At 34.8% G+C, this 16,351-nt stretch overlaps 2 protein-coding genes across 2 annotated transcripts in view; one reads left to right on the top strand and one right to left on the bottom strand.

Annotated features, from left to right (window-relative positions):
- Nucleotides 1–8,697, top strand: part of LOC149588228 (uncharacterized) — a 50,359-nt gene extending 41,662 nt beyond the window's left edge. Inside the window, exons 2-4 of the mRNA XM_089862818.1 lie at nt 2,054–2,142; nt 2,815–3,013; nt 4,622–8,697. Coding sequence (XP_089718944.1) covers nt 2,054–2,142; nt 2,815–3,013; nt 4,622–4,929 — 596 coding nt within the window. The 3' untranslated portion in view covers nt 4,930–8,697. The remainder of the gene's footprint in view (nt 1–2,053; nt 2,143–2,814; nt 3,014–4,621) is intronic.
- A 3,518-nt stretch (nt 8,698–12,215) lies between these two features.
- LOC149588229 (uncharacterized) lies at nt 12,216–13,807 on the bottom strand. The gene is made up of 2 exons (XM_089863026.1): nt 13,612–13,807; nt 12,216–12,909 (listed from the first exon to the last, which is right to left on the bottom strand). Exons 1-2 carry the CDS (start codon nt 13,621–13,623, stop codon nt 12,319–12,321), a joined length of 603 nt encoding a protein of 200 aa, XP_089719152.1. The 5' UTR covers nt 13,624–13,807; the 3' UTR covers nt 12,216–12,318.
- Between the last annotated feature and the right edge of the window lie 2,544 nt (nt 13,808–16,351).

The following is a 16,351-nucleotide window of genomic DNA, read 5'->3' on the forward strand; positions in this document are numbered from 1 at the left end:
GGATCTCACTATACATGATAATAACCCAAACCTAACGAGCCGTATAAATCACGAGCTTGTTATCAAACTTTTTCATTTGTGAATAGTGAACTTTAAACTTTCAACAGCTGAATGAAGTCATACATTCAAAAACACGTTTAAATAGTTCTTTTTGCTATAGACAGGTGGCACCCAAAGCGTATTCCCAACCAAACACTAGGGTACTATGGGCCAGGATCTTGCGGGGAGAATGAGTAATCTGAATGAAATTAGCACTCTAACTGTGGAGCGACTCGGGTCCGGTGGGACACTAGAAATGGAGAGGAATACTCGGAAAAATGGCGGTCAGTCTTCCTGATTAGTCTGACGTCGATCACCCGCCATTTTTCCGAGTATTCCTCCCCATTTCTAGCGTCCCACCGGACCAGAGTCGTTCCACAGTTAACGCGCTGATTTCCCTCAGATTACGTATCATCCTTGCCATGGGCAAATTTTACTTACTTCAGAGTACGCTACTCCAGAATCAAACTTTGCTAACACAAGCTCTATCTACTCTGGTCGCTAGGGATATAGCAACCGCGAAGGCTTTTTAAATCACAAAGTCCTTGATTCTTTATTAAAACTACCTCAACCATATAATTTGAGGGAAAGTATGTCAGGCATTGGGCTTAAAGGCATCACAAACTTAAAGCATAAAGCAAATGGTAGTTCGACCTTTAGCGAGAGAATAAAGTTGGAAAAAAACCTAAAAATGAAAATACTTAAAATTCCTTTTGGGTATTGGGGAATTCTTTCCAGTAAAAAAATAACTCTTATGAAGCCATTGGGTCTTCTAAAAAGATGGGAATAGCTATAGCATCTGCCCACACGCAATTTTGTCAATATAAGATGAGAGCTTTTATCGAGAACTATCAATATGGTCCATTATTGTTCCAAATGTATGAAATTCCCAGTTGGTCGTCGTCCGCGAAAGGTTTCTTTTGTGATGTTATACAATGCGTTTTCAAAGCAATTTTCAGATAATAGCGGGGCTCACTGACTTAACTTTCCAAGTTTATTTTAATGGTAATCCAAAGTTCAGTAAATACGCTCCATTTCTATATTTTTGATGGTATGTGGCTACTTGTAACTTTCGATCTTAGAGTGCGACTTCTTTCGTATGTTTAGAAAGCAAGAAGTCATTCGAAAAGATAGATATTTTGGCTATTTAAGAAACGGGTCGGTATTTTACTCACAAAATAGTCTAAGTCTAGATAACTTTAAAAACCGAAAATATAGTATAAGTATAGTATATAATGCTTCTCTTCGAGGGAAGTGTACCACAAAGCGGGGTAAGTGTAACGTCATTCTTCCCAACATCATTTTACATTTGGAGCAAGGTTACTGAACCAAATCACATACGTGATAAATAGTTCCCTCATCATTACTCTATTAGCGCTTAACTATTTGCCAAGGCGCATGCACTTGTGGGTGTTTGTCCCACCCCAAGACAATCAAGGTTTGAGGGTTGACTTCTGGGGATTTAGTGCCAAACAATTATAGAATTACATTACTAAAGTATTAAGAGGATACAGTGTGTCATCCTTCTAGTATCTCCTTCTAGTAAAAGGTAAACTTTGTAAAAGACATTACATAACGGATGTGAACCTTTGAGTTTTAGAAAGAATTGCCCCGGCTAAATATACACAATTTATATGCACATTATACTACTGACAAAATCTGTAAATTTTTATCCATCCAATGAACAGATACTTTATAAATGAAAACAATTTAAGACAAGCTTTCGAAATGTACGTAAACAATAATAAGGAACTTCCCCACAAGACAACGGTGTAGGAAGCGTGAAACATTTCTACAGGGGGCTGATAGAAAATATATAATGAAGTTATCCCCTGTATGCATTCTTTCCCTAAACGACGGTTATAGTAATTTTTGTTGTTTAAACCAAAAGGTTTTCTAATATACACGTTGTTATGCTCAAATGATTTTTCCAACTTATATTGCTTGATTATTTAATTATATATTTTGTTAGAGAGTTGGGGATTTAATTGTACATACATTTCTCTATTTCCAGAGGAAGAAAATGAGAAAACCGTAGAGGTTGTGCTCAACGGAGAGGAGTCAGAAATGGTGTTTGTGGAATATCCACACGCTGACGATATGGTAAGTCCAAATTCACAATTTTGATTTATCAAAAAGAAACATATAGGTTAGCTCAGGGATAGATTTAATTTTAGAAGTAGGAATGGAGAACAGAGTAATATCTGGGCGCACGTCAAAGTCCCGGACCCCCTTCCACGGGACGGAGGGGGGCATAAAAGAAGAGGCGGGTCATAGCGACAGAGGTAAAAAGGAATTACGTATTTTTCGCCGTCCCCCTCAGCAACGTCATAAAAACGTAGTTTAAGTGAGCCAATAAGATAATTTAAAATTTTCGTTACGTGTTGGAGGGAGGGGCTCTATACTGGGCTATGAGTCGGACTGAAGTAAATACTAACCGTTCTCCATTCTTGCTTCTACAATTAAATCTATCCCTGGTTATCTATTAAGAGAAACTATTTCTTAGAACATATGACATTAAAATATCAAAAGCTTTCATTACTGCTTTCTATTCCAAAATATTTCGATGCAATCTTTAGAAATAGATTCTTACACAACTATCCCTTTAAATATAATCTCCAAAAATATGGAAATTGGAAAATTCCAAAGGACATAAAACCATTGAGTTTATTCTGAAATATGAAAATCCCCGGCAATATTGCTCCTAAATATAGATAAAAAACCTTATTCATCATAAAATGTATTGGATTTTTTTTTTACTTTTTGATATTATAGAGGCCTTTACTGGCGAGCTACAGACCAGATGCCTACGTGGTCATCTATTCCGTGACCAACAAAAGAAGTTTCCAGCAATCGAAAGACATCCTTCACGTTATCCAGAGGGTTCAAGATGAACCCGGGGACAAACAGAGAGCCGTTATATTAGTCGGAAATAAAACAGACCTCGTGCGACTAAGAGCCATATCAACCGAAGGTGAGCTAGTATTTAAAATACACGATTAAATCATTATAGTCTACGCAACTCTAGACAAATGCATCCTCGGCTGTGCGCCGAGGTAGGTGCGCATGAGAGAGATATCGGACTGTACCGTTATAGTTACCCTCCATCTTCTATCGTTGACTCTCCTTATTATATGTGCTCACTGGTCATGTTCGATAGACCTTCCCTTAACTAGTAAACGGTGGTTTGGACTTAAAAATGTCATAGAAGTTACATTTTCAACTCAAAATCGCCCAAAGAACATCCCCCTTAATTTCTAATAGACCTTTCAAAAACACGCAATATATGTATAAGATTTTATCACTACGAGGTTGAATTTTAGTACAATGAAATTTTCCAGCTACACTAACAGCTATGTTTCTGCGAAATATCGTTTAGGTCTAAAACAAATATCATTTTTTAAAGGGGTTAGTCGAGTGTTTTATGGTGAAAGCTCGGAGAGGTTAGTTTTTACCAAACCAAACAGCATCAGACGCGCACAGCCGCGCGCATATCACAGCACCCGCGCTATCGTAGAAAATAGAACAAGGCATAAATTAAAAGTAACTTTCACTCCGGAACCCCCCCTCCCCCCATTCCTCCTTTCCCCAGTTTTTATATCGTTTACTTTGGCATTGACGTCACGCAGTTAAAACATTTTACAGCTGGTGATCCGATTTTAACGCTGGAACCGGCAGCCCCTACTTTTTTGAACGCCGCTTGATCTTACAAGCCTTAATCAATAATCTTGTTTATCAATCCTTTAAAAACGTTAAACCTACCATTGCATTAGGATTATAGGCCATAACACGTGTAAACTTCAGACTAATTTAGATTTTAATGTAAGCAAATTCGACCTGTATCTGATGAAAAAGAACTCTAGCTAGCCAAAACAATAATAAATATTTAGCAAATTTAGACTGTGACAGATATTTTAAGGAAAGTATATGTAGCTGAAAGCTCAATTAGAGGACAGTGTCAAGGCAAGTGTTAGTTAGCTCTGCCCTTGTGGACAAATTATGATTGGTTCCTACCTTTGACTAAGTAAAATTGATGTGTAGAAGATTAGCCAGTATGTTTGGGGTGCCATAGAAGCCGAAATTTGCCTTAAAGCTCTACATATTTAAATAAACTGCATTTAAATATGGTCATATAATATTTCATTTAAATATATTGTCAGGGATAGATTTAATTTTAGAAGTAGGAATGGAGAACAGAGTAATATCTGGGCGCGCGTCAAAGTCCCGGACCCCCTTCCACGGGACGAAGGGGTATGAAAGAAGAGCTGGGTCATAGAGTCAGAGGTAAAAAGGAATTATGTATTTTTCGCCGTCCCCGGCAGCAACGTCATCAAAACGTAGTTTAAGTGAGCCAATAAGATAATTTAAAATTTTCGTTACGTGTTGGGCTATGAGTCGGAATAAAGTAAATACTAACCCTTCTCAATTCCTACTTCTAAAATTAAATCTATCCCTGATTGAATAATGAATTTTCAAAAGTCATTAAAAGTTAATTTGGCTTTCAAGGAAGTTCGAAGAAATTGCGTTAATATTTCGTGTTACAACAATGAAATTTAACTCCTTTCATCTTGTTCATTTACAGATGGCCGTTCCCTGGCCATGTCACACGACTGCAAGTTTATTGAAACTTCCGTGGGTATTAACCATCACGTCGACGAACTATTAGTGGGAACTTTAGCTCAGATCAGACTGAAGCACAAACTGAGCGAAAAAAAGAGGGCATCGAGGTCATCCTCATTAAGAGAGCCTTCCGGTCATCAAAGCAAGAGCCGTTCATCGAGTCGAAACTCTTCCTCGTGCTCGGGCTGCAAAGCGAAAGGCCTAATCAAACGCATCTTGAAAAAGGCCTGTTCCAGATCAAAGTCCTGCGATAACTTACACGTGCTATGAGAAGCTGCCAGCTCCGCAAATATGACGTCAATACCTTTATAAATTATCTCCTAAATATATAACATATCGTTTTCTTTTTCCTCGTTCCTAAATATGACTTTGCTATATCAGAAGTAACAACGCATTTGACAAAACCTTCCAAAATTTTCAAAATTTCGATCCCGCCTAAATTCAAGTTAAACTCAAACACGTGACGCATGCAGCGACGCTTAAACTTATTTGAACAAAGTTAATTAAGCCCTAAACAATAATAATGTACATTTAAATATTGAAACGAATAAACTTATATAATATCGGATTAAATATTCTCGCTACGCGTTACTTCTGTTTCAACAAATATAAAACTTACAAAAGACTCTAAAATAAAGAAAATAATAACTTTGCTATGTGCCATTACACGCTAAGGGTTATTCTTGGCAACTGATCTTCGAGGGTTTAGAATAATATCTGAACCTTGTAAAGTAAAAGCAAAATAACTAAAATATACTTCTTTGGCCAATATAAACAATATATATTCCCCGCGTTGTCGTCTGTCAATTTTAACTTTGGGGAAACCTTTTACAATTTTTCTTCCCACTGTGGAAAAAAGGGAAACCTTTTTGCAAAGTTTTTGCGAGAGTTTTGTGCCATATTCGACTGCTTTTTTGACAAATACATAGTGGTAGGAACGTCCCACGCGGTAACTCAGTCTTGCCTGTTAAAAATTTCTTGTCAAACACTTTTGAGAAAAGATGCTAAAAATATTTTAACCGATGAAGCCTGTTCAATTTTTTTTTCTAACTTCAAATCAATTTTTCATGACCATCGTATGATTCTGAAAAATTTTGGACCAAGATAAACTTAAATATCATATATAACATTAGCCGCGAAATGTACAAGGCTTATATTAAAAAAACCAGCCTAAATGCGCGCAAAGCTTTGATGTTTGTTTATGAATTAATTATAAAAGACAATAAAAGAACTGCGCAGGCGCGGCAATAATTAAAAGTACTCAACATAAATTGAGAAAATTTTACACTCAATATTAACTAATACAAATATATGGTTTCGTTTCGGTTTTTTTGAATTTCTATTCTGGTTTTCTTTATCTTTGAATTAATTCGTTTTAGATCATTTCTAAAATCGTTTTTAAAACATAATAAATCTAACGAATTATTAAAATTAATGTTACTAAATATTTGGATTTTATAAATGAATTTGAAATGTTTATGTAACAGGGTATTTCCTTAACCGAATTAGCATTAATTTCAGAATATCTTACATAATGATCGAAACAAGAATGATCAAAATATTCTGTCCTTGATCAGTAATAATTTTAGCAGGGTTACACTTATCCTGAATTTTTGAAAATGCGTTCTGCGCAATTAAAAGATTTATTCAGTTTAATTACCAATATTTGGTTAGGTTCAACGGGAGTTAATTTTAATTTCGAAGAAATGAGATATTTCTAAAAGTCTGCCCAAGTAATTTTAATATTTAACACAAACCCTTATATTAATTAATTAAAACTTCAGGCATTGCTTTATAATTTATAAATTTTCGTTTTCAAAAAAAAAAGGATTTTAAGTAAAGGATTTGAATTTTAATTGTGATTAATTATGTGTCTTGGTTTTAATTAATGAAATGTTAATTAGTCGGGAATTCTCCGACGTGAAGGCTCAGAAATAATACCCTGTTACGTCTTCATTTACATTATTATGTATAGAATGTGTTATTTAGTGAAGAAAGTTTCTAATTAATTTTGTAAATAAACTTTATCTCTTCCCAAAGTCTGGTTTTATTCTATAATATTGATTCTATTAAATATTTTCTTAATTTAATTAAAATCCCTATACCTAAACGAAATTGAAAATCCTAAGTCTAATACTTAAAATATATTTACAATATCAAAAATTGTCTCAAGTAAACTTTGTATAATAATAGAGACAATAAAAGAAAGAAGACCGTAGTCTAATATGAAATATACGGCCGTAATGGTGCTCCAAAAAAAAAAATTTAGACCTAATTTTTTGACCTATTGACCTAATAACCTATGACCTAAAAAGCCTCTGTATATTTTACTTTTGTAATACTTTTCTCTATGAAATGTTTTTTTGATTTAAAATAACGCTTAATATTGTTTTGTGTATAGCATAGCTTAGAAATGTATTACGATAAACCGATTGAAAATTCAATTTTTTTTGGTATGTTACTTTTTTTGTTATTAAATATAGATTTGTCCAGAAAATGTTTCGTATTTCTGAAATTGTAATAAAATACATATACCTAATAAAGAGAATGATAAATTTTTGTATAGACAAACGAAAATTGAATATTGATAAGTAAAAATTAATGCATATCGGTTAGTGAAAATTTATGGACCATTTGTAGGGGGTAATATTAGAAAATAATATCTTATTTACACACGTAATTAAAATAAAATATTTATAGTATTTAAGAAGACTTGAAAGATGTTAAATGAAACTAAACTAAACCATTTTGATAATGCCTTAAAAATTCACGAAAACATTATTACTACAGGTTTTAGTAAAAAAATGTTAATATATTGCATTTCCATATATAAACCGAATTTTTATAAAATTTCAAAACTTTTCAATCAGATACCTAGCTCTTCCTCAATCAAAATTTTTATCAACCACGTGACTTACTATAGCTTTAACTTCAAAGTGTCAGACTTTAGCTAGAAATTTAAATATATTGTTAATTTTAATTAAAATTAAAATATTACGAAATTTATTATTTGACCAGGCCAATTAAAACACAAAATTCCTCACTTATTCATAAACGTGTATACAACAAGAACAGATTACGTAAAGTTTGTGTGGCCTTCGGCCTAACGTGATTAATGGATCGTTATGAAATGCAATATATTAACAAGGAGGATTAATAAAATTGGAGTAGAAAAATCTGGTCTAAAGTTATTATATATCTGAAATAGTCCATGGTCGCCCTTATTTCAAATCACGTGACTTGAATTTATTGTTAAACAGGCAATAAGGCTCTTTTAGCAGCCTGGTAAAGTAAATCCCATGTCTTCTTAAAAGGGAGAGTCACACTAGATGTTTCTTGAGAGAGCGTAGAAAATCATGAATATTTGAAAATGGATCTACATGTATATCTACAATGTTATGTTTACGGGAACCTACATCTTCAGTCTATTGAATAATATAATTCTATTGGACGACTAGCACAGACGTCACTATACTTGAAGTTAATACGCTTATATCCAGGGCCGGAAATAAGAAAGATTTCATTGGGTAAAGTAATCCCCGCTTTGACTGGAAAATTTATAGGACATTGTCCACTCGAGTGTGAATGTAAATGTATTATTGCAAAAAATAGTGTCGCATATTTATAGTCAAGCTATCAGAATTTCGAAATAAAAAATTATTGATCAAATTGTCCAGTGACCCCTTAGTTTAAAAAAAAATTATGGGACATTTTAAAATTTTATTGGACAATGTCCAGTATCCTGTGCTTATTTCCAGCCCTGCTTATATCTTCTTTAATATAGCCTTGTAGACATACGTGTAATTTCACTTTGAAATATTCCTTATTTTATGCGCGCTTTCAATATAAGAAAATAAAACTATTGTATGACCATTTACTTTAATGTAACTATCCAAAAGAAAGCCTTCGTATTATAAGTGAAATACTGGAAAACCCAATATATAATCCAACTTTTATTTGACAATGAATTAAAATAATATTTTTGGTCCGAAACAGTTAATAAATTTATTTCTACGAGTAAGCAAACAGACTCGAGCGATTCAAAACAGTCCCTAGAGTAAATCACAACCTTCTCGCTAATAAGGGAAGTAAATAACTTCTTGAGCCGTCTAATTAAAATCGAAAAATTATCCCGCTTCTAAGAACGCCATTTGTTCACTTTTGTAATTAAAAATTCTCCAGTATTGTCTTAAGTTAATGACTATATGAAATTTATAAATATAACCAGCCCAATTTTACCAATAACAACGATAACAGTGCATTGTTGGTAAAGACATTTTGAAATATTAAACGATGAAGAATTAAAAATAAAACGGACAGGAAATTAATATATTGTATGATTTTTACATAAAGTCAGATGGAATTAATATATGAGAAATTCGAGAATTAAAAATAAAAGAATGGATATTGAAAAATTAATAACAAAGCTACAGTAATGTTACCCTTACATAACTCGACGCTGAGCGTGTAGTTATTTTAACGGATCGAATAAAAGAAAGTTGCTAAAAACCTATAGTTTTATTGATCGACTCCTGAGGGATCTCTAGTTCTTAAGTTCAACTAGCAACTTCCCTACAAATTTCAGCTTCAAAGGTCAAGAGGTCCTAGAGATACACAGGGATCAATCAGTGAGTGCGTTGCTCTAATATACAGGGTGCTTCTGATAAGTCTGCCATAAAATAAAGGGAGTGTTCTTTTGGGTCAGACTGAGTGAAAAGTGTCAAAGAACATGGCGTTTAAACGTTTTGTTTCGGAGGTACGGACCCCCAAAATTGGGACATTCGCACACATGTGGAGTAAGACATATCAGCCTGCCCATCTTGTTTAGACAATTTCAATAGCCTCCAATCTAGGAATGTTAATGAGCTTTTATATTGCAGAAGTTTACGTTTGAAGGTAGAAGTGTGCCTAAGAAGTTCAAAGTGTATCAGCGCAAGAGCGGATATTTTGAACAATACCTTAGTATGAATAAAATTAACATTAACTTCAAGCTCTTGTGCTGTTAGACTTTGAACCATTTTACATTACCAGCTTAGGCACACTTCTCCCTTTAAACGTACATACATTTCAGCTAGATAAAGGCTCATTAACGTTCTTAGATAGGAGACTATTGAAATTGTCTAAACAAGGTGGGCACTCTGATATGTATTCTCCCCATGTGTGCCATTTTCCGTGTTTTTGGGGCCAATGTTTGTGGGGACGTACCTCCAAAACGTACTAAATCTTTTCTTAAACTCAACATTTGGCAAATTTTGCGCGAAACGTACTTAACTAATAATTTATTAAGGTAGTAATTTTAAACTTAATCCTCAAAGCGGCTAATCTTTAATTGAAATATTGCGTATCAGAAGACAGAGTCACGGAGAAAACTACTTTTGACAGTCGTAATTTTTAGAAACGACGACTGGCAGAGGACTCGTGATTAAACCAATTTTAGTCTATCAAGTTGGTTTTAGTCGTCTGCTCAACAAGTGACAGACAATGTACAAAGCAAGCTATTTTAGAGTGAGTGCCACTGACTTTTGTACGTAGTTCTATGAACTTTTCTTTATACGTTTTTATAGGTTCTTGTATACGTCATAAGTTTATAAGATACGTTCCATAAGTATATGACACTACCTACTAGTCCATCTTACTATTTAGTCTGTACTAAGCCTTTGACAGCGCCTCACGAGACGTCGCTTTACGAGAACCTATGACGTTTCACCTACGTCACTTCATAACAAGTGGCAAACTTATGGAACATATCTTATGAATTTATGATACGTAGACGGATGAAGGTAACAAAATTGTTGATATCAGAGTTATAGTTTATGAGGTTACATTGCCTTGGGAATCGCAGACATCTTTCAAGGTTCGAAACTAGATTTGTGTTAATATTGCAATTTTTCAAAAGAAAGACCTAGTGAAAGCTTGGCAAAATTCAGCAGCTGAGCTTTCCTTGGATCATAAACATAAATAAACATTCTAAATATTGGCAACGTTTGCTTTAGGGAATTTCGGTAACTAACGCCTCTTAACCAAACTTTAGCGAAGTAAATAACTAGAGTCAAGACTTAATTACAGTAAACTTGACCCACCTTTATAAAACATTTAAATATATTTGAACAAAAATAAGATGAAATTTAAGTTAACGTATAAGCAAAAAGCAAAGGCAGTTTCAAATTCACTAGATGGCAACATTATTTCTATTGATAGTGTTTTATCCAACAGAGTACTGATTTTTCAAACGGAATCAAATACTACATCTCTTATTGTAATGGAGTACTCGTTCAACGAATATAACTTGTTTTTCAAAAAGTCTGATTAGAGTACTCGTTCAAATGAATATTACTCGTTTTTCAAAAAATCCAATTGATGTACACGGTTTTAAACGATTAATTATTTTCTCAATACAACTTCCAGAACTAGTTTTTCAAAAGGAATACTGGCAAACTCGATTATTCTATTTTACCAGACAAATATTCGTTAATAGTTTTTTAAATACACATAGCAATTTAAAAACCCCAAAATCTTAACAATTCTTATAATATCTACTACTATTGTTCCAAATAAATCGCGCTATTAACAATTAGTAAAATATTTGAACTAATACTTACCGCATTCGTGAAATTCGCACAGTATAACTGAATAAATTAATTTTGTACACTCTCACGCGGCACCGCGGAGCAGACCAAACGACGAACGATTACTAACTGCAATTTTTAGGGACCTTCGATAATTTAGGTGTTTTTTAGACGTGTTTTTTATTAAGTTTTTTAAAAGAATAAAACCCACCAAATGTACTGAATAGAGAGGTTAAGCCATATAGAGAAATTAGAACAAAGGGTAGAAGAGACTACCAAATCTTTAAGAGTTCAATATATTAATTTGCCCACGTTCGTAGTTCGTACGTGTGTACGTAAATTTATACCTACTATTTGGACAAATTAGGTGTCGATGGAAAGCTGTTGCCCTGGGTGACTCCAAAGCCATTTTTTTAACACAAGGCCTAATATTAAATTAGGGCAAACAGTTGGCCGTACAAAACGTTAATCTTTTCTAGCAGCGGCTCGGTGTTAAGCCTAGATTTAAGCCCTGTTCACACTTACATTGGAAACCGGTTCGAAGCGATTTAAGTGTGAACAAAACTGTTATTCGAGAAGCTAATTACAAACGCCATTTCTTTAGAACTTAAAGCGGGTTTGGAGGCTAGTTACTAATTTTCAATTTTTTTTCAACTGGGATGAGACTAGTCTTAAACGTATTTTCACCAGCCTTAGCAGAAGCGTTTTGAAGTGGGAACCGATGCGGTTGAAATCACTTCGAATGGTAATGAAGAGAGCTTCAAAACTTGATGAGAAAACTAGTTCTCGATCGACTCTCGCGCAAGTGTGAACATAGCTTTATTTTCTCAATTGGTACAAAATGAATGATAATGCAGTGCAGTCTGGGATAGGCTTTAAGATATTAACTGTACAGTACCTTTATGGCTATAACACGTTTTCCATCCAGAGTCTTACTGGAGTAAATTAAAAAATTAAAATAGTAGCAATAGTAAATGCTAGTGACTTTTAAATTGTCATTTATTGAACCATAACTCAAACTTTAAACAAATAACATTTGTAACACAATCTTAAATTGTCCTTCAATGAGGATCTTCATGTGACAGATGGATGTCTACCAGCCGTGTCCACCACCTCCGCCATGACCACCTCCGTAACCTCCACCATATCCACCTCCGTAGCCTCCTCCATATCCACCACTGTAGCTCCCTCCATATCCACCTCCATAGCTTCCACCTCCACCTCCATAGCTTCCACCTCCGTGTCCACCTTGTCCACCACCAAACGATCCGTATTCTTTCACAACGGTCACAGGAACGTAGGCTTTCTTAACAACGTATCCGCCTCCACCGTATCCTCCTTGGCCACCGTATCCGCCTCCACCCCCACTGTATCCGCCTCCACCCCCACTGTATCCACCGTATCCACCTCCACCCCCACCGTATCCACCATGGCCTCCTCCTCCGTAACCGCCTTGATATCCGCCTCCATGTCCTCCGAGGCCGCCAATACTAACTCCAACGCCGAACGTTTTGTAGCCTCCACCTCCACTGTGACCACTGTATCCGCCACCGTAACTGCCGTGACCACTCTGGTATCCTCCGTATCCACCTCCGAATCCACCAAGAAGAAGTTTCTTTTTCAAAAGTGTTGACTGCACCCCTAAGACTCCCAGAAGTAGGGCAATGCCGAATGAGTTTACTAACTGAAAATTTAATTTAATTTGTAAATCAAAATTTAGTCAGTGAAAAAGAGTTAGTGAAACGCTACACAAAATTGTGAGTTTAAGCCTCACTATCTACCTGTTAACTGATATAAGTATATGATATTAGAACCCATATAAGTAGTTTAGAACGTTCAATGCCAAAAAATGAGCTATAGTGCTTTAATTGCGCTTTTTTTACCTACTGTTCCCGGTTTCCACATGCATCGCGGCAATATTGGCAAGTTTAACAAACCGAGTCAGTGCAAACATTTGGAAGAACTTAACGTCAAAATTTGGAAGAACTTAACGTCAAAATTTGGAAGAACTTAACGTCAATATTTGGGAAGAACTTAACATGAAAATTTGGAATAGCTTAACATGAAAATTGGGAATAACTAATATGAAAATTGGGAATAACTAATATGAAAATTGGGAATAACTTAATATGAAAATTTGGAAGGGCTTAACGTGAAAATTTGCAAAGACCTTTCGCCTAAATTATATAACACGTTATAATCATAGAAAATGCCAATACATGCATTTTAAACTTATTGTCATATCTCCGTTTGATTTGATAAAAATTAAAATTCATTGTCAAAAGCTGGCAGTTAACGTGCCTAAGTGGGCATTCTCTTATATTTGCCTACACTTGATTTCCTTATTTAAAAGCATCCAGCTAATAAAACTCAAAAATTTACTCACCGTGAATTTCATCTTGAAGCCGTCTGACTTGAAATGCGCATCCCAAGTTGAGAACCCGCTTTTAAATAACGATATGTAGGTATTTTCGAGTCTGTAAAATCCCCCATACAAATTGCGATTGATGTCTGCCTCATCACCCGCGGGGGTCAAGAATTACAACTACAAGTTGTACCTACGCTTACGTCATCTAGCTTCGGGATAGAGATGGTAAGGTTTACATCCGGTTCGGAAAAACACCCTCAAGAAATTCATCAAAGTAATTAATTTCAAGACACTATTAAAACTTTCCACCGTCATTATTGTTTAATATTAAAGCACGCAAGGCTTCAAAGGTTTAGTAGAGGGGTAAGTCACTGATTTACGCAATCTAATCCAGATACTATAATACAGTGTTTATATAGCACAACATAACTACATATCGGGGAGAATATTTTTGAGTTAAACGTGAGTTTATGATTAAATCAAGAAGAAAACATGAATGTCAGTGATTAATTCAAGAAGAAAACATGAATGTCAGTGATTAATTCAAGAAGAAAACATGAATTTTCGTAAACAAATCAAAAAGAAAACATGAATTTCAGTCATCAAGTCAAGAAAACATAAATGTCCGTGATTAAGTCAAGAAGAAAATATGAATGCCCGTGGTCAAATCAAGAAGAAAACACGAAAATTCGTGATCAAATCAAGGAGAAAACATGAATATTCGTGATCAAATCAAGAATAAAACATGAATTTCCGTGATCAAATAAAGAAGAAAAAATTAGTTGTACTCCGTAACTACTGGATCGATTCAAATGTATATTGAGCATTATTTCTTATATCATGTTTAGTGTTGTGACGCAGATTAAAATGAACTTTACTTAATTAGAAGGTAATTTCATTCATCCAGAGATTTGTGCGCATTGTATCGAATTTTGACAGGAGTGATTTACCTCTCGATACCACAGGCTTAATGTGGCCATCCCTTCGTAGACAAAACTTAGAATATTATTATATATAACTTTGATTGCCTTGGTTTTCCCAAAAATAGCATTGAAAAACCGGTTTTTAGACGAGAATTTTGTGGTAAAACAAGCTGTCACTTTTATATCATGTATTTTACCCTTCGAAGGACCCTAATTATGATCTTGACCTTTATGAAAGCTCAAACGATATTAAAAATATAAGGTAGAGTGGGAAATTACCAGCGAATTAGCTAAGGACGAATGGGGGCAATTTAAAATTTCCCCTTTCGATTTCAACCAGATTAGCGAGGAAGATTCTCGTCTTAGTGGCCTTGAAATTATACAAAAGTTCCTCGTTTCTATAGGGAAATACCATAATTATATTTATATAAATGAAAGAAAAAAAATTCAATAAAGGAACAAGTATACTTTAAAACACATTAAAAGCGTCTACCTTTTGTCATTACCGTCTGGCTTGGCTTTCTTAGCATCCATATAAATTCACTTTGACCAAACGCCTTTTTTTGTTCAGTAGATATTACGTATATTAAAATGACATTTATAACTAATTTCGATTAATATCGTACTCAGTCAAAAATGTTTAAAATTTGGCAAACATACAAAGTTATTAATTTAAGGTGACTTGAATCTCTAAATTTACAATTGAAGTTCGATTGCCCGGCCTCTCCACGAAATGAAATGATCACCCATTTTAGCAAGAGTAAATAGAAGAAAGTATAATACTTGTGCCTCCGAATGCTGCGCCTCGTCTACCCCCCCCCTCCCAGGATAGCCTCCTCACAGCTTTTAGTGAGAGAGAAATAGTTCCTGCAAAGCAGACTACGCGCTTAGAAGCGGCGGAAGAGGAGCAGCTTCCTCTCCCAGAATCCCTTGAGCAGCGCTACTTTCCAAAAACACAATGTCTAACCTCTAGCCTCCTGATTGGCTAGGGGGGATAAAAATGACGACCCTCAAACGAGGTAGAACTCAGGGCTAAAGTTAAATTTTGACTCAATTATTATACTCTCTTCTATTTTTTCTTGATTTTGCTAGTCGATATAATCATATAATTAATGTTTCTTGTATAGAGGATCCCTAATTCATTTTCTTGCCAAAGCTCAAAGAAAAACATGTTTAGATTGTTTATTTGTTGTGTCTACAGCGAAGAATTTGTCACGGTCCTTTTCATGCCCAAATAAACAAACGAAGTATGTTTCCCGAATTCGTAAGACTTTCAAACAAATAATTCTTTGAATCGAGTCAGTTACGCGAGGTTAAATCCAAGACCAAATGCAGACACACAATAGTATACATTCTCAGTAAGAACTATAAGCATTCTTGTAAGTTTGAGCGACTATCTTAAAAAGAATTCCTAGCTGAGAAACAAACACACGGAGTACCAACGCTTGGAATTGAATTGTGAAAAGTCCTGATGGTTCCCAAAAATACTTCATCTAACTCTGTAATTCCAGATGATAAAATTGGAGTTCAAACAGAGCCCACTTAAAAATATAAAAAATTGGCCAGTTTTGAGTATATCAAGAACAACCGAAATACACATGTACACTTTTAGGTCTTTAGATAGCTTTAATAGAGTGAAGGCAACTTAATTCATCGTGGCCACAAGTGCAAGCGTACGCAGTTACTAAAATACATGGTAGATTCTCGCGAGAGTGGACATGGAACACTGGAGTGGTCTTAGATGTAATAAGTAACGTGTGGGTTTTTTGGTGAAACCAAAGTCATTCACTTATGAGGACCTTTCTTATAACTTTATGATGAAACAAAAACCTGAG

The sequence above is a fragment of the Phalangium opilio genome, unplaced genomic scaffold (assembly GCF_054372755.1).
Source record: "Phalangium opilio isolate 3A_F unplaced genomic scaffold, DU_Popi_V2 ptg000662l_1, whole genome shotgun sequence".
Lineage (NCBI taxonomy): Eukaryota > Metazoa > Arthropoda > Arachnida > Opiliones > Phalangiidae > Phalangium > Phalangium opilio.